At 46.1% G+C, this 19,613-nt stretch overlaps 1 protein-coding gene across 2 annotated transcripts in view; it reads right to left on the bottom strand.

The window, feature by feature from the left end:
• Window positions 1-277: 277 nt before the first annotated feature.
• Window positions 278-19,613, bottom strand: part of efna5b (ephrin-A5b) — an 82,402-nt gene continuing 63,066 nt past the window's right edge. The window contains exons 2-5 of one of the 2 annotated variants that reach the window (XM_028996805.1): window positions 15,697-15,989; window positions 4,433-4,498; window positions 4,044-4,124; window positions 278-2,795 (exon numbers count right to left, since the gene is read on the bottom strand). In XM_028996805.1, the coding sequence (XP_028852638.1) occupies window positions 2,671-2,795; window positions 4,044-4,124; window positions 4,433-4,498; window positions 15,697-15,989 (565 nt within the window). In that variant the 3' untranslated portion in view covers window positions 278-2,670. The remainder of the gene's footprint in view (window positions 2,796-4,043; window positions 4,125-4,432; window positions 4,499-15,696; window positions 15,990-19,613) is intronic. The other variant, XM_028996806.1, reaches the window with a different exon arrangement.

Raw genomic sequence — 19,613 nt, 5'->3', positions numbered from 1 at the left:
CGTGTCCTTCCCCTCACCGAACCAGTGGATGAAAATAGCAAAGTACAAGACACATTTCTTTTTCTTTTCTTTTATTATTATTATTATTATTGTCGTTAGTCATAGTTGCTCAGACACGTGTATATACAAATACAGACGGGTTCTCACTTTCTGCGTTTATACAGTGGAGATAAAGGAAAAGAACGCAGATGGGCGCAGTAATGTTGATGGAGGCAAAGTAGACAACGGGAGACAGTGTGTGTGTGTGTGTGTTAAATAAAACACACGTTCAAGGGACTTCTGGTTGGTGGACGTCCACCCACGCATACTTTTAATCAAACATCAAAAAAATTTATTTATTGTAAATGTGAAATAAAAGGGTTTCCAACGCAGTTTTGCAAAAACTTAATGGAAGTGCGACTAGTGGATAAGTATGTATGCCGCACTACAGCTGTCAGGTCTGATTTGTTCGTACACACACACACACACACACACACACAAACATACAGTCACAGCAATACAAAGACATAAATGGGCAAAAAGAACCTCAGTATGTGTGTGTGTGTCCAGGTTTGAGTAATGTCTGTCTCAACACCACAGTGGAACATGGAGATGAGCGGGCAAAATCCAACATTCACAGAGGGGAAAAAATAAAAAATAAAAAATCCAACAAAAATAAAAAAAGAACCAAACAAAGCATTCTCTGGTTTTCTCTTTTTTTTTGTGTGGAAAAGACGTGTTCTTTGTTCTGAAGTACATGCACATGCCGCATATGAAATGTTCCCGATCCTCCGGTTTAAAGCCCGACTGTCTGTCCCCAGTCCCCAGACCCCCCTCCGGCAGCGGGGGTCCCCGTCCTCCTGCCCTGCGAATGACGGCTGCGGTGAATGACGGATGGGTGGCGGATGGGGACGCCACAGGCTGATCAGTCCACTAGTGGCCATGAGTTCCCAACAGCTGAACAAGGCAATTAAAGATCGTTGTGTGTGTGTGTGTGTGTGTGTGTGCGTGTGTGTGTATGAGTGCAAACTCCCGAAAACATTCTGGATTCTACTGTTTGTGTTTTCTTAATTTTTTTTTTTTTTTTTTTAGAAAATACATAAGAATCAAATTAATACTTTAATATCAAACAGTATTTACAACAAGAGGTTTTTGCTAATAACAGTAGGCCTACTAGGAGCCATTACAATAATAGCATCATATCAATAATAATAATAACAATAATAATTTTACAATGAAGTGTTTTTTTTTTTTGTTTTTTTTTTGTCGTCCTCCATAAAGGTACAAAAACATTTACTAATCTAACACTACATGTTATATTGTCGACTACGTCAGGATACACAGTATCCACCGAAACGCTTCCCAGGTTCCGAGCGTGTATAAAGCGTGAGGGTAACGTCTGGACAGCATGAGGAAAAAACGACACGGAGCCAGGGGCGCTGAAACAATCGCTGGACGGCGAGCCCCCCATTGTCCTATGTGCCAAGCCGCTATTCTGCTGTAATAGCATTGTTATCCTCGCCCTCCCGACAGATTAAAAAAGAAAAGAATGGTGGAATAAGAGCAGAAACAGCACGACTCCTCCTGGACACCTGGACTGGATAATCGAAGGCAACGGCTGAAAAGCGTGGCGGACGACGGAGACAGGCCTACAGAGGAGTCATAAGGCAAAAATGGATTCGATTATCTGTGTTTTCCCGCACTCTTTATTATTCATTGTCGCTTTTTTTTTTAAATTGAAAGTCCACACTGCGTTCTGTTAAGAGCTCTGGGTTCCATTGGCGCTGTAAGCCACACCCCTCATCAGCTGGGTGGGGTTGTTCCGGAAGGCGGGGGGGGGTCTCCTGACACAGTCCGTCCCATCAAACAGAAATAAGTTCTGTCTGTCTCGATCGATCGGGCTGGTTTACTCGGATTAACCGAGGACATTAGCCGCGCTACAACTGCGCCACTTCAATAAAGGGGCGGGGACACATGTTCTGTGGAACCTTAAGTGCCACAAACGCCGAGCAGTGCTGCAGGGTTCCTTTCTCTCTGTTCTCTTGGGGGCCTGAAGATACACTTGATGTTACATTAGCAAACACCACCCGTGAACTACATCTTATTTAGCACCATGGAAAAGGGGCATAATAATGAAATCTAGAAATTCCAAAAAGTAAAAGGATGGGCCGGAGCTTGAAGAAACAAGTACTGTAGCCAGCCAGCAGTGGCGCTAGACCTGTGGCAGCTTTGCTTTTATAAAACCATGAAACACGTCTCCTAAAGAGGCTTTTGTAGGGACGCGGTGGGACGCAGAACTCGCAGCCGTGAGAGCCGTACCGACGTACGCCAGCTGCTCCACGCGCTGTGCGATGGATCCCTCAGCACCAAAGGGCTGAATTTGCATCTCACCTAAATAACCCGTCGACCCCGGACTCGGTTCGACCGACAGACGGACTCTGGATGTCGAACGTGCTCTGGCGTTGACCGCTGGATCGGGTTTGTGTCGTTCGCTTTTGCCCGTCGCCGTGGTCAGCCGCAGACTGCGAAAGACGTGTTCCGAATGAATAAAAAAAGAGACTGCGCTAATCGAACAAACAAACCAAAAAAAAAAACAGTATTCCTCCTGCCCCACACCCTCAAGCCTCCTCTTCAGGCCAGTCCTCCTCTCAGGGATCAAGTGCCCGCCCCTCTTGCCAGCGGTAGGGGGCGCTATAATGTGAGGAGCACCGAGAGGCACAGAAGCAGGGTGGGCAGGAGCGGCGAGGCCGCCCGGGTGTCGCCGGCAACGTTCGTGGCGTCACTACGTGACGGTTCCGCCTCGTGAGATGTGTCGTCTGGAAGCAGAAAAATAGACAAAACGCAACATATTAATATCTGCCTGGATGGATATGGCGGGTAAACAGTGCTTCATTTGGCTGTGGGGTCGGAGCAATGTCGCCAGGAGGCATGCAGATCGGACTGGGGACACGCAGACAGGTGGGACAGAGCTCAACAAGACAGAGAAATAGGGGGTTGAGGTGGCAGGGGTGGGGTCGGCATGCAACAGGCAGTCTAACACATCATCAGCAGGCGAGATGCAGCCAGCAGCTGATACTGCGAACACGGGCAAATGCGGCTCGGCAACTGAGTTTCTACTTTCTATTTGCTCTCTGTTCGCTGGATGTATGCGTTTCCTTTGAGGTGCAAAAGAGAGAAAGTAAAATGCGGAACGGCGTATTAATAACAATAATGCGCAGGCTAAGGGTCAAGTGTGGGGGGTGTCAACTGTAGGGCCTGTCAAAGCCCATTGAGACATACTGTATGTGATTTTGGGCTCTATAAGAAATAAATGTTGTTGTTGTTGTTGTAATGCACAAGTACGGAAAAGACATGGGACAACATGTGTTCACTTAACACTTCAGAGTAAACTGCAGGTAATTACAGGTAAATCCAAAAAAGGCTTAATTTAAATCACTGCATGATGACGCATCACTGCGTGAACTGGGTTTGAGTGTTAGAATGGAGCCTATGTGAGAATGAAGAGCTAGACATGCAATCAGGGGTGTCTGGTAATTCAGACATTCCAAAAAAGGATTCGTATTCCTCGCTTTAGTTTTATTTCAACTTAACAATGACAGGTACCTGCTGCAGCATTGCCAGATACATGGCAATTTTTATTCCACACGATCAAAAAGTCACCCACCTATACATAAAACTGACATGATTAGCTCAGTACTAAACTGTTACTTGTATAATATACTAAAATGAGCTGAAAAGCCTCAATATATATATTCTCCACAAACATTTATCATCTAAGGTTTACTTAAACACCACTTAACCTGGCAACACCGTCTGAACATGCATTTGCAACCATGTGAATCAATTTGGAATTGGATTGGGAGATTTTTGGGAATCGTACACCCCGACATGCAATCGCCATTCACCACTGGCAGCCAATCAGCGATGAGCATTGCACTAGCACCAATCAGGAGGCATTTCATCATGCTGGGAGGGGACTGGAAAGCCAGGAAAGGAATGGATGGGTGACAAAGACAGTTGTTTAAGGAAAAAATAAAAAGGAAAAATATCCAGGTCATACTAACCTCTTGGTTCTAATGAATTGTCTACTTTGACGTTAACATCGAAAACGCGATCGTGAACACCTATGGTTTTCACACAGCTGTCTATAACAGAAAACACAGAGAATGTTAAAGCCAAGGATGTTAGCATCACACTCGTAAGCCCCTGTAAGCCCCCTCCCCGACCCTCGGAGGTCCCGCTACAAGCAGCATGACACCCCAAAGATGAGCTCCATCTTTTAAAACACATGAGACACAGTTAGCATTAGCGGCTGCCATTACCACACCATTGGAAAAAAAAATGGTATGAAGAAATGCTCCATCGCTCCAGGCAATTCGGAAGTGAGGGCCTGCTGCTTTAGTACGACATGCTCTTTGTCGAGTGAGACGCTTGCGGAAACTTTGAGACTTACTTGATGGTCTGACAAAGACTTTGAGCTTTAGGCAGGTCTTCTTCCCGTTCTCGGCGACGGTCGAGGCTGCAGAGGAAAAAACACAACAGGAAACCATTTAGTAGGCATTCAACATTACAGATGAAAAGCCGAGGATGAGAAAAAGTTGAAAGTGGATTATAACATTGCAGTTTATGGGTAACGATCAGTAAGCTGGGCACGATTGCCGGTCCCCGGGGCACTGAATGCAGGCCACGCCCCTTCCCCTACAACCGTGTTCCCGCCTTCAAAGGAGTGCCAGCACCGGTGTTCCGGGTCTGGTCGTATTCATCTGTCATCTGTTTGTGAGCGTGGTATTAGAGTACATGGGGTGTGTGGTCACAGGGTGTGGTCAGAGTCCACGTCACATGATTTTAGTGGTTCCCCAATGTAGATTCCTATATGTTTGTTTGTCTCTGCGCCTGGCTTCCCACCTTCCACAACGAAGCAACATTTGCGGGTCATCCTGGCATTTTTTTGGTCATATAGACATAAAAGCCCAATATATGATATGATCATCAGTTCCCAGATCCCATCCATGGTTCTGGACCGGCAACTCCACATGAGGGAATATCTTGCTGGATGTCCAGTTGAGACACCAAGAGTTGAGAATCTGTGATCAGGACCAGGGTTTATCGCCGCCACCATCTGGAGGAACAGTACCGTAATTAGCTCAAGTCTTTGCCCTCAAGTCTTTGCCCACTGCAGGAGTCTGAGGTCCCAAAGAGGAAATCGCCTCTGTCCTGCGCAACCGAAAGGTGCGTCTGCAGGCGACTGGCAGGATATCGCCGCGGCATCGTTTGCGGGCTACGTGCCAATTATGGCCCCGTTACCTACAGGTTTTTGGGTACAGGAGCAAGGGCTTTAAATCCCAGTTTCGGGGGCAGGCCACCAGCTGTAGGCGGACGTGGTGCGTTCAGACCGGGCCGGCGACTGCGGGGACCTGTCCACGACGATAAACACCGAACTGAGCGGAGCGGCTGGATTTCTGAACCTGCTTTGTCTTGCGGTCACCCTCCGTACCGCTGTTGACCCGTCACCCTCAGCTCCACTGTGTCTTTCCAATTACGGTGTCTTTGGACCCAGTGTCTGCGCACATATGAGATGCCCACTTACACACACACACACACACACACACACACACACACAAACTCCATAGACAACAGCTTGAAAGTCACCTACACCGCAGTGTGTGACCAGTGGAAGGGGGCTGCATTCGGCACGGATGACATATCATACGGCGCACTGCTATACGGACGCAGGGTCAGAGGCAGTGGTACCCGGTGAAAAAAAAAACACCTGTCAATCAAATCTGACCAATCAGAACAGTACGAGTACCAGCAGACGATTCACGGTGTGATGGGCATTATCTAGCAATAATATTACAATTACATCACCATCTTGGGGTGACCACGATCAACCACCTGCCTTTCCCCTCCTATACCGCCGATCTTTCTTTACCATTTCTCCAGCACGAGCTCCATTCATTTAGAAATGTTACATTAAAGAAGCGGCCTGAATGCAAAATAAAAACCAGATTTTAGCTTTCCAAGCCAGAATGATAGTAAATAGGCGTGGTGTAGTCAAAACCACATACTGCTAGTGCCATTTAGAGTTTTATCGCTTCTTTAAGGACTGCAACAGGTTCCAGTTCTACTAAAACAGTTCTAATAATCAACGGAGCTTTTAAGTGCCAGACTTGAGTTAACGAACACAGTATTCCACTGGAATGTTAATTAGTGCTGATAAAGTTCTTCTCTATGTGCAAATATTCCATCATTAACATTTCCAGCCACAACAAGGAGTTTTCACCCATTGGATGGCTTTTTATTTTAATGCACCAAACAACTGTTTTCAGTCAAAAACCGGACATTTTGAACGGTGAACTCTCGAACCAGGATCAGAATGCATAAGATATGCTCTGCTGAAGATATAAATGTATTATGTGGTCACGGCTGTTGTGATTTTTAACTGAAAAACAAATCCTATCCAAATAGCAGAGTGTGTGGGTCCAACATAATAACACAATAACAGTACATCTTCATCTTCACATTCAGTGAAGAGCCCCTGATCCTCCGTTTTAAGAATAAATACTGATCAACAATGAACTGGTGTTAAAATGGAACCTTTTAGTAAAATATGAAAGATACATGAAATAAAAACATCTTTTTTTTTTTTTAAATGTTCCTTGTGTCACTGTACGAGAGTACATTTTTTCCCGTTGTGTGTTTAACATTCAGCCCCGTAGGCGGATGTGATAATCAGAAGAAGAGCAAACGATGGTGGCTCTTCCCCGAAAAACAAACGCGTCGAACACCGCCCAACGGCGTCACCTTCGTCTTCATCCCCTGCATTCAAGGGCTCGCGCCCAAAAACGTGCATTTACTTCACGTAAATCAGAATATCCCAATGGATGCGATCGAGGCAAGCGAGAGAGAGAGACTCGACTCCCACACACACACACACACACACATTTGTTTTCTCTGTGATGACCTACATTGATAACCATGCAACAACAGCCACTGCCCATAACCGCTTCTTCGAAACCAGGGGCGTGGCTGCCGGAGCCCTGGGTGACACTGGGCGCGGGGCGGGGACCCATCAAATTTCAGTCATGCAGTACGACCCCTTAATGACCTTGATGAGCGACAACGTTGTGTGGACTGTTGGAAAGTATGAACATGTACATAATGGCGCGTCAGTGGGTGACACACACACACACACACACACACTGTAGTGTCAGCAGCGTCGCCTGCATTACAGTGTTTATACCTTCGCCGCGTGACACCGGATCAGGGTGGAGCAGCATGGGAACGCCGGAACGGGTATACATCCTTCTGTTGCTCAGTTTTATGCGAGGCAGCTTACAACCGATACAGACTATAAAACCGAATAAAAGTAATGCAGTCAAATAGAAATGGAATAAACTAATAATACATGTAAACAGAGAGAAAATGATTGATATGTAGTCTGCATGTTATCTGGATACTGAGTTTAGGCTTGTTACATAATAAATCATTCTCCATTTATAACACTGCTGCCACATAGACACCGGTTACGTGACTTTATTGGATGTGGTTACTGCATGAATACCTGAATAACGCAGGTGAACTGATTACTGTGGGGTTACGGTGCAGAGTTAACCTTGATTTCATGACTGCTTGTGTTAGCGTGTGATGTCAGGATTTTGGGTGCGATGCACACCAGTGCTTTGGACGTGGGCGATCGGGAATTCATGGTTATGAAATGTCACACTGATGAGGAAATAAGCAGCATGTCTTCTGCTGGTGCCTCACAATCGTCCCCATGCAGCAGTGGGCTATGTGAGACCAGGCCAAATCCTATTTTCCCAACAGATATAAACAGATGATATGGTCCCCAGTGTGAAGGTTATTGAATGTGGATATTGGGAAATGGGTTGCTTATTTCTGATTTTCTGAAACCATGTAACGCCACCCAGAGCTGATAAGGGCAGCGCAACACTCAACATGTCACATAACGCGATAATAAATATTAAACGTCATAACACATTAAAAGCTCAGGGTTGCCTAGCAACATATCAGCAAAAGCATCATTAACGTACAGCACCTTCTCATTCAACATGTTTTCTTTATTTTCATGACCATTTACGTTGGTAGATTCTCACTGAAGGCCTCAAAACTATGAATGAACACATGTGGAGTTATGTACTTAACAAAAAAAGGTGAAATAACTGAAAACATGATTTATATTCTAGTTTCTTTGCTCTGATTACTGCTTTGAACACTCTTGGTATTCTCTCGATGAGCTTCAAGAGGTCGTCACCTGAAATGCTTCTCCAACAGTCTTGAAGGAGTTCCCAGAGGTGTTTAGCACTTGTTGGTCCAGCTCACCCCAAACCATCTGGATGGGGTTCAGGTCCGGTGACTGTGGAGGACGGGTCTCCACTTTTTGTTAAGTACATAACTCCACATGTGTTCATTCATAGTTTTGATGCCTTCAGTGACAATCTACCAACGTAAATGGTCATGAAAATACATTTACAGCATTTATCAGGCGCCCTTATCCAGAGCGAATTACAGTCAGTCTGCCCGCCATAAACTCGTTCACATTACAGATTTTTCCCATTCATTTCCACTCGGGGTTATGGAAGTGTTGTGGTGTCCTATGAAGCCTTTGATTTTGAAACGATGGGTTCGACCAGACCATGTGTGTGAATCCGGCGTCTCGCAACGTCTGTGTGTGTTCTGCACGTCTGGACCACACATTTACATTACATTTACATTTACATTTACAGCATTTATCAGACGCACGCACGCACGCACCGGGGCATCAGTATTCCGCGAGCTGCGAGACGGTGACCCCGCGAGGCTCATTGGGCCGCAGCTGCTTCTAATCTGGCCACTTGGGGCCTTTTGATCCCAGTTCATTTGCGTGGGGAGGACGGGTTAAATGAAACTGGCCCGCGAACGCGCCGCGCATACCGAGCCTCCGCGCCGCGCTCGCCAGGCCTCTAATAAACGCTGCCGTCTCCGCCTTGGCTGAATTATCCGCGCCGCGACTCTGCCAGGCCGCTGTGGCTTGTGGGAAGTTGCGCTGGAGGAGGGGGCTGACATGCAGCATCGGCCAAGCAACCCTGGCGGGACGAGAACCGGAGCTGCATCTTCCGGTTCTGGGTGACAACGCAGAGAGAACACGAATCCAACTTCCCCACCAGAATGTTCTTCTCTGTGCTTCTGGTGGACTTGAGGAACGCCATGTTCCACGGAAAAAGCATGGTTCTGTTTCAAAAGTCAAATTCCAGCAATTACCTCCTGCCTTGCAAATATCCTACTGGACATGGCGAGGAAGGAGGACGCACACGCACGACGTCATAAGACAGGGGTTTAATACATAGTAGACAGGACGGGGGAAACATCACCAAACGTCGATCCAACGGCGAACAGACACGAACAGGGCAGCTTTATACACTCATACACAGGTGAACACGATCGGCAAACATTGCACATCCGAACTCCGGACCCGGAGTAGCCCCTGCCGGACCGGATCATGACATCTATACATAAACATATTTACTTCACATTCAAAAAATGAAATAAGTAAACAGAAAATATATTATTGTGCACATGCAATAAATCAGCGAGGCATAAATAATATTATCAATGTACCATATTTACAGCTGATTTAAAAAAAAAAAAAAAGAGTAAAAATCATATTAAAATATTACTAAGACTTTATCTCGATATTTACAGGTTAATATAAGAACAAAGATAAAAAAAACTAAAAAGCACACGGTGGACACAGTGAAGTTTGTCCCATGCCATCACACTGAGTGAGCAGTGGGCAGCCATGACAGGCGCCCGGGGAGCAGTGTGTGGGGACGGTGCTTTTGCTCAGTGGCACCTCAGTGGCACCTTGGCGGATCGGGATTCGAACCGGCAACGTTCTGATTACGGGGCCGCTTCCTTAACCGCTAGGCCACCACTGGCCCTAGTACATGACTATCGAACATTTCGTCATGGATACGAGGCAGAAGCCAGACAGAAATAAGCGGTTCCATCTATCAGGACGGGGGGACGGACGGCTTTGTCATACTTAACGTTCATTTTGCTGGGCACGTTGAGCGCAGAGACCGAAGCGAGCGCGCCGGGGACTCTGAGTTATGCGGCCGTCTAGCTGAAGTAATGACTGAAGGCACATGGCCACGCGCTCGGGACACGGGGACCCTCGCCATGGCAACACGGCACTCGATCGGCGATCAATGCGCGGCGACACTTAAGACGCCGCGATGACCATGACGACAGCTCCTCCAATAACTCACGTGGCACTCTCTCCCACTTAACATATTCTGCCACTTTCCCATGATGCATGTCCTTTTCACGCACGTCTCGTGCCGGATCCGTGCGACTTTGCAATGCGCGAGAGCGTCTGCGCATCATCAATTTCTCATTGCTGTCACGCAGGAACGCTAAATGATTTCCGTGATGTGCTTTCATACCAGGGACACCAGGTTCTCCGGCCCATTGCATCAGTCAGACCGGGATGACCTTTGACCTATTCTCACACATTTTGCTTCTAGTGCATCATCTTCTAATGCCCACGTGCACATAGATGCACAGCAATTTTACACACACACACACACACACACACCCTCATATATAAAGTATAATGTGCAAAAACATGAAATAAATAATAAACAAGCAACATAGAGTACATGTTGCACACCATTTTTGTATTTGTAACTATGCATTTCACCTTGTGGAGACAATTTCTCTCACTCTCACAAGAATAAGCAGCTTTGCAAGTTTTCCAGTGAGCTGTAATTTTTTATCTTCTCCTTCAGCCAAAAAAGAAAACGGCCAAACAGCCAGTGCATGAATAAGTCTAAAAATACATAAGACAAATGATGGCTCCACTTTGGCCCGTTGCTCTGTGACCACTTCTGGCCGACTACCCTCCCCCCATTCTCAGAGTGAGTGGCAGCCGGCCTACGCCTTCCACTCCTCCGACCACTTCATCAGTCTGATGGTGTAGTCGCTTCGCTGAACCCGCTGGCCCGTACGCTCGTCCTCACATCCGGTCTTTTTTTACCGCAACCGACAGAAAATAGCACATTTTATATCAATGATATTATTCATTATCTACAAACGCAGGTTTCCATCCTTTATTTGCTACATGCAGTAATACCATGTGCACTGTGTTTGTATCTGTGTCCCTTTAAACTTGGAAAATTATATTTATAGTTCGGCACACAAACAGATTTTTATCAATATATTCCTTTCTTATACTTATACGCAGCTGTAACAAAAACTGTAATTCACTACTGCACACTGCTGTAAATGAAAGGGTGTTCATCTTCCCAACACTAACGCTGAAACTGTTCAGGAAGGAACTGTCTAAAAGAGTAAAACCCACAAATAATAATAATTATTTAATAATTAAAAGTACCCGCTAGTAGTGGCCTAGTGGGAAAAGAAGTGGACCCGTAATCAGAAGGACGCATTCGCACGACGTCACAAAACAGGACAGGGGAGACATCTGGTAACTTGTGAACATATAACACAACAAAGACCCGACGGTGAACAGACACAAATAGGGCAGCTTTATACATCAAACACAGGTGACGCCGATCAGGAAACATTACACAGGACAAACGTGATACGTGTAACCCCTTCCGGACCGGATCATGACAATGCAGAGGACACATTTCACTGTGTGCACTGGATGCTGTGCTGTGGTGTCACATGTATCACTTTCCCCTGACAGTGGCAATAATATTCATGTTGATATGTAGAGATGTTCTAGAAGAACTGGTGGTTGGTCTCTCCCAACTCTGTAAACTTATGAATGAGCTCCTACAAGCAAGATGCAAGAGGACATTTTTAAAGTTTCTTTATCCCCATAACTAGTGGTCAGAATTATAAACAAGCGTGACGTGTGTAGTACTACTAGTCGTACTACCGTGGAGATCAATACAAATATATGACAAGAGCCGTACAAGCAAGTTTGAAAACTTGCTATGTCATGCACAGGACACAGAAAACTACTTTCACTTGTTAGAACCAACTTCCACTCTATAAGCATTCAGACAAAACTATTGCACCAAATATTTCAGTGTATAATGGGTGTCAAAACTGTGCATCACTTCAAAAAAATTATGTTTATGCAAAACCAATATATGCAACGAAAAAGACCAAGATGGTGTCATGCACAGGACGAAAATGTTACTGGTCTAAATGCTACACAAGTGCTGTTAAGTTTAGGCAGTACTAAGCCAGTACTAAGAGTTAAAATGTGGTGCATTGTATGAATATTTTAATTAAGCCTGATGCACTATTCAATATCACATATATAAACTGAACTTTGAATGTCTGGGTTATGATAATAATTTGCTTTGAATTTTATTGAAATTCTTTGATAAAAAATTTACACTGTGAGAACATTGTACGATTTAAAACTTTTACATTGTGAATTCATTTTCCTGAGAATCGCCCTACAGATGTACAACAATATGAAAGTGAAGTGATACACTGCAGCACAGCACACAGTGACCCAACGAAATGTGTCCTCTGCTTTGGGACGGTGCTTTGCTCAGTGGCACCTTGCCGGTTTGGGATTTGAACCGGCAACCTTCTGATTACGGGGCCGCTCCCTTAACCGCTAGGCCACCACTGCACCTTAATACTGTATTGCTGCTCAGAGAACAGTTGGATAACAGAGCTGTTACGTTAACAAAATTGCTTACAGATGGACAAAGTCATGGAATCCCGAAATCATTCACAGAAGCTTGAGAGCAGTCGCTGACATGATTTTAAATCTCATTTATGCTCTTGTACATCTCAGGCTATTTAACCGTCACAGGTGGGGGGTTTCTATCAATCATTTGCATTTGTTAAGCAGCATATCCACTAGGGGGCAGCGCCACAGCATTCTGACAACAATAATCATGGCAAACGTGCAGGAATTTGAAACATCATATAGGTGTCTATAATTCCTGACTAATTCTATCATCCAACTGGTAAACTGTTTTGAGCATCTAGTTTGAACTTGCCTAATTTCACAGATTTCATGGGCCTCTGTAGCTATCAAGCACTTCCTTAACTGCTAGGCCACCGCTGGCCCTGAAATTACTAACATTTGTGACTTCTTCACCTCCACAGTGAGATTTTTATTAAAGTTATTCCCTAGTAATTGTGCCTCTAGAACTTTGTATTTTAATTCTCACATTGTGATCAGTAGCTCAACAATTGACTCATTTCATGTCAACGATTGACTCATTTCATAATGTCTTCCGAGACATTACCTGAAGCCATAACTAGCGCTGCCATAAAATCCTTGAAATACAGAATCGTTGTATATGAGTGCAGTTTGTCCCGTATTGACCACATTTTCTACGAATACGCAAATGGTTGATTCGTTGGGGTCTAAGGAGCTAGCAATTGGGTTAGACCTTGCATGTCTTATCCAATCAGAATGGTTTCTCTGGGCAAGAAACGTACGGGTGGGAGGTTTCGATTCGGGTAAAAAGAGTTCAAAGATAATTGCCAGTCAGTGAACGTTTCCTGACGGCTTTCGTGTAAATGGAGTGTATAACTGAAGAGTTTTTATTCAGTTCGCTATGTCTATTGATAATAAAGTACTTCATATATCATACACGTTTTCGCTGTGGTTCGCTTCCTTTTTTCCTGCAAGGAATGTGGCAACTGTGTACTGTATTCTGGAAACTCGAGGAGTTAAAAATGCCACAACGTCTTCCAAGGTTCTGTCAGTGTGTAACACATCAGCCTGTTGATGGCAGAAAGTGAAGAGAAAGGACATTTCAGCTCCTCCAATGAAAGTGTCACCCAGCCGCCGTGTGAAGCGCCGCGTAAACACGCCTTCGCTCTGTACACGCTCGGAGGCTGCCGACGTTCGCATCGGGAACTCCGGCGATCGGCCCGCCACAGCCCCCGCTGAGCGCCCATTGTGAGTCATCCTTGCTGAGGAATCCACAAAAACACGCACACAGAGACGAGGGGAACTATCACAGGGCGTTGAGGCAAAAACAAGAATTCAACGATTCCCACCAAACCGAGCTGACATGATAGCACAGGTTCATCAAAAACAGGCCAACTCATTTACATTTTACATTTACAGCATTTACCAGGCGCCCTTATCCAGAGCAACTTACAGTCAGTAGTTACAGGGACAGTCCCCCCGGAGACACTCAGGGTTAAGTGTCTTTCACACAATGGTAGTATTTGAACCTGGGTCTTCTGGTTTATAGGCGAGCGTGTTACCCGCTAGGCTACTACCACACTTATCTAATACATTTCCAGCCTTTAATTGTCCCTTCACATTTAAAACTTTACACCAGTTTTGTAAACTTTGCCTGAGTTTCGGTGTCATGTCTGCGTATCAGAAAGCCGGTTTTGGGGCTTCAGTAGATGTTTAGATGAACACGGCCTCGTGGTGAAGCTATGAGAGGTGAAGACCGTCTCGTACGACTTTCCTTATTGGGACGGTAATCCTGCTCATTAAAAAGTCTTTAAATCATTTACATTAACGGTCCAATAGCAAACAATGAAACTTACAATCAGTAGTTACAGGGACAGTCCCCCCCCTAGAGACACTCGGGGTTAAGTGGGAGGGGCAGTGGTGGCCTAGCGGTTAAGGAAGTGGCCCAGTAATCAGAAGGTTGCTGGTTCGAATCCCGATCCGACAAGGTGCCACTGAGCAAAGCACCGTCCCCACACACTGCTCCCCGGGCACCTGTCATGGCTGCCCACTGCTCACTCAGGGTGATGGGTTAAATGCAGAGGACAAATTTCACTGTGTGCACCGTGTGCTGTGCTGTTGTGTATCACATGTGACAGTCACTTCACTTTAAGGGTCTTGCTCAGGGACACAATGGTAGTAAGTGGTTCATAGGTTCTGGTTCATAGGTGAGTGTGTTACCCACTAGGCTGCTACCAACTCCTTCTGTATATAAGAATATTTCTCAGCCCCCTCCAGCAACTTAACTATCAAGAAGTACTGAAGAAACCATTAATAATAATAATAAAAAAAAAGTGAGACTGTCATTCGTAAAATGATGTGATTTCTAACAGAGTTTACATGCCTTCAGTGTCCCCTGGTCTTCAAAGTACGGTCCATGGGACATGATGAACTATGAATGGTTTGATTGGTCAATGTGGGCCAAACGTTTTGCACTTAAAGTCCCCCTAAGTTGGGGAAATTGCCTACAGAGGTGCCCTTTGGTGTGCGTTTACGCGTCCGCATCACATTCCGCTTGGAATGATGATTCTCATTGACATTTGCCAAAACCGTATGGCATTTTTTTTTTTCCTCCCACGCCAAAGTCACAAACACTCTCAGCTCCCAGCGTTCCGAGGTCTGAATACCACGCCGACGCTCCAGTGTAAAGGTTAATCATTAGCAAATCATGCTGGGCTCATCAGAACCGCACTGGAGGGGAAGAAGCAGCACGATCACCGGCTGGTTGGTTCTTGGTACGAATCTCTTTAATTATGAGATGTTTGGTCGGTGCATCAGTCATTCACAGCCACATCTGCTCTGCTTTAAGCGAAGCGCTGATAATAGGCAGGGGTATCGCGTCTCTCCAGTTAGACAGAGGCAGAACATGCTGTCCAGATTTCCCCGGGACCCTGTAATTACCCGATCAGCCCGGAACTCACGCGCCGGGCCCACCCTGCTCCCGCCACGGCCGAGTCCCTGTCACTTCCACTTCCTCAGCGTTTAGAAAAAAAAAAACTAAAACCACTCACAGATGTAGTAGTACTCCCTGCCCGGCCGGAACTCGAAGCCCAGCGAGAAGGGGGTGAAGAGCTGGAACTTCTCCGAGAACTTGAGCGGCCCGTTGGGGGAGTGCGGCCGGTTGCACTCCCACCGCTTGAAGCCCTTGGCCGTGTGGTCGCACGTGCTGTAGCCGTCGTAGTTGACCATGTAGAGGACGTAGCGCTCGGTGCGCTCCTCCGGCACAGAGTCCTCGTAGTGCGGGCAGTACACGTCCAGGTAGTCGTTGATGCAGACGTCTATGTGGAAGTCGCCTCGTTGGAACCTGCAACAGGAAGTTGGACGTCAAAAATTTCAACTTTTTTCAACCATTTTTACACCCAAACATTTTAATTTTTTCCTACGTTATGTTTAAAATGACAGGATCCATGGTGAAGGCTGAATGATATCCTTTTCGGGGAGGGGACACGAAAAGAACAATGTCTCATATATATATGTGTAGTAGCCTAGTGGGTAACACACTCGCCTATGGACCAGAAGACCCAGGTTCAAATCCCACTAACTACCATCGTGTCCCTGAGCAAGACACTTAACCCCGAGTGTCTCCAGGGGGGGACTGTCCCTGTAACTACTGATTGTTAGTCGCTCTGGATAAGGGCGTCTGGTAAATGCTGTAAATGTACAAGTAAATATAGATTTGCTACCAAGCCAAACATGCAGCACTTTAAATCAATCTCCTGAGTCTACGATTATGACGCATCATAGTAACCAAAACTGCTGCCTATTGGTATTTATTTTGCAATGAAACAAGTTTCTATACTCTTTCAATTGGAAATTGTGTTGGTTTTAATAACTTGACAATATTTCACACCTCTAATATAAAGTATTGATCTTGCTAGGATGCCACCGATTCCATCACCGCTATTGCATTATACAGTGACAAAAAAGACAAAAACAGGATTTTGACTTACTTCATGTAAGAGAAATGCTGAAATGGAGCGTATTACTTATTTATAAAGTGCCAATTAAATAATCTTGTTCGACTCAGAGGCTTGAGGAGCCTGGCAGGACGGCAGCTGCAAGGCGCGTTTCCGAAGCGGGCAAATCTCTGACATTTCTAATTTGTGCTAATTATTTTCCCTCGTATTAAAGCAGTGGCTGATTGGTGTGCCTGCACGGGGACGCGGGATTCATCGTCTGGCATTCCGGAAATGAATGTCAGTATTCAGTAAATAAGCGGTTTTCGGCTGATCGGCACAGGTTGCCAGATGCTACATCTCTGACGCCAGGGAAGAATCCATATATTACTTTCGCCCGACAGCAACAGAACTCCGGGGAGAACACGATCATGGAAAAAAAGCACTTTATAAATCGCAGCCGTGCGGTCGCATATGTTAATGGAGCCCGTCCCCACACACCGCTGGACACAGCCGACCTTGTGCAGGAATGAGACGAGAGGGACAACAACCCTTTTTTTCAACATATTACCTTGTTTGAGAAATGACTTGATATGAAGTTGAAGCTGAAACCAGGCAGACATTTTACCTCTCTATCTTGATATTAAGACGTCCCTGATTGGCTCGGCCTGAGCCCGGGTGTAATTCCGTGTTAATCGGGGTTGGGCCGTCTCTCCCTCAAAACTGCAGCCAGTTCATTATGGGACTAGAGCGGCCCAGCAGAACACCTCCGACTGCGGCCTGCTGGGGAAACTCCATTACCTCCAAACCCCCATCAGCGGTCTGGCAGCACAACAGAGCGAGAGAGATAGATAGATAGAGAGAGAGAGAGAGGCGGTCAGAAAAAGACAGGATACAGGAAATAAAGAGTTTGGATAGAGGAGAAAGGGAGGAGTTGGCTCTGCGATTGAGACGTCCACCCGCAGCCCAGGGCAGATCTGAGTCGGTAATCAGGGATGACAGTTTGCCTCCGTTCACTCTTACACCAGGTCACGTACCCGGAGCTAAAAAGAAAAAACAATCCTCCCTGGACAATCGGATGGTTGCGGGTTCAAATCCTTGAGGTCCCCTTGATCAAGGCACCGTCCCCACACACTGCTCCCCGGGCACCCGTCATGGCTGCCCACTGCTCACCAAGGGTGATGGTTAAAAGCAGAGGACACATTTCATTGTGTCACGATGTGCTGTGCTGAAGCATAAAAATCACTTTCGCTTTAAAGACTTCACTCCTTAAGTACAACTGAACTCTAAAAGACGGCCTAACACACCCAAATAACATGACTGACTGACAACAACTGGACTCGTCACAGTGGAATGGGACCAATAAATCAGCCAATGAATCAATTGCAGGAACAAAGGCAGTAAATAATACTTGGCTTCACTGCTGAAGTATGTGAACATGTTCTAATTCCTCCAAAGCTTTTAGTGGATGGCATCTGAAATGGGTTCTACTCAGACAATATGACAGTTTTTCTTCTAGATTTTCTCTAAATATTCCCTCCTCACGTCCTGTGAATGCATTTTGAAATTTGATTAGAACGAGGAAACTCTTAGCGTTGCAAACCAGAAGATCCTGAAAAAAATGCCACTCCCTCTCTGGATCTCACCGGCCCGCTGAGGGCCCTTAACCCCGCTCCCCGCTACCCAACGCCAGACCAGCTTCTGATGCTGAGCTAACGGTGTAGGGGTGTTTAAAAGCCAGCAGTGGAGGGTGGGCTAATTGTCAAATGACGATAATTGCACGTCTTCGCTAAGTCACAGCTGCTGGGATAATGGGAGGGTTGGCAGGGCCAGAACCGCGAGAAGATTCTAGAAGACCTCACACTCTGCAATCAGGCAAGGTGGCCACCCCTGGCGTGTGGAACATTTATCACCGGGTGATTATGAGCCCAGACGATCTTCTAAAACACACGCGTACTCCAAGATGCACACACACACACACACACACACACACACACACACACAGACACACTGCCCTCCCTGCTGTCAGAGCATCAGTGAACTACGGAGACCTGCCACGCTGCTCTCTGATTGGCCCATTTCCATCGCAATTACACAGAGAGTACTGCTGTCTCCTAACAAGGTCCCATCACACACAGAGAGAGAAAGAGAGAGCGAGGCGACAGAGAGAAGAGCAGGACCGATGGAGAGGAGTAATGGAAACATCCAGGCGTGGGAGGCGTTTTAAAACTAAAAGATAAAAATAGACAAGATTGCTGAGCACCATTAGAGCCCACGGCCTCTCCCTCCTCCACCCACCCTCTGAAAATAGTGATGGACATAAACACACACACACACACACACTCACAGTGTCTGACATATTGGAAACACATTTCAGCTGTAGCTACAGGCCTGGGGTCAGTTTACAAGTCTGTGTCTACTTTGGCGTAGGTTTATAAAGGAGTGTGAGAGCTGATCCTGGAGCAGCAGGTAAAGATGAAGAAGTGCTTGTAAGCTTTGTGAGGACCTTGGGTAGTAACTATGTAATATATGTATTATAAAAGGAGGAAAATATGTCTTGTTAGGACATATGGTCCCCGCTATGTCTGTATGTTTGTGTAAGTGTGAGTGACCTGTCAGGCTACCATTTTCGTCTCCGCGAGGTGTTTAGCAGCTGAAATTCCCACACGGAGGCGTTCCCGGCAGGTGTGCTTGTTTCTTATTCATTCCGGGAGACTCGGCTTCTGCTAAGCTTTCTCCGCTCGCAGCCTTGCCTTCTGTCTGACGCCCCAACGCCGTTCCGAATTCCACCCAGAGCCGGGCCGCTGGGCTGTTTATCACTCAGCAAACCGCTTCTGCACGGATGACTGGCGAGCTAATCCTGTGTACGCTTTGTGAAAGGAGAGTGTGGGGATGGTGATACGGCCGGACGCTGATCCACATGAACACCCTGCACCCCTCCTCTTCCTTGCAGGTAATGACTTTGGTTTTGGGGTTTGCAAAGCACAGTCCAGCTCATTTTTTTCTTTCACAGTGTTACACAAAGCGAGTCA

Source organism: Denticeps clupeoides, chromosome 11, assembly GCF_900700375.1.
Source record: "Denticeps clupeoides chromosome 11, fDenClu1.1, whole genome shotgun sequence".
Classification (NCBI taxonomy): Eukaryota; Metazoa; Chordata; class Actinopteri; order Clupeiformes; family Denticipitidae; genus Denticeps; species Denticeps clupeoides.
Note: the sequence above shows the minus strand (reverse complement) of the source record. Positions and strands in the feature narration are given on the sequence as shown.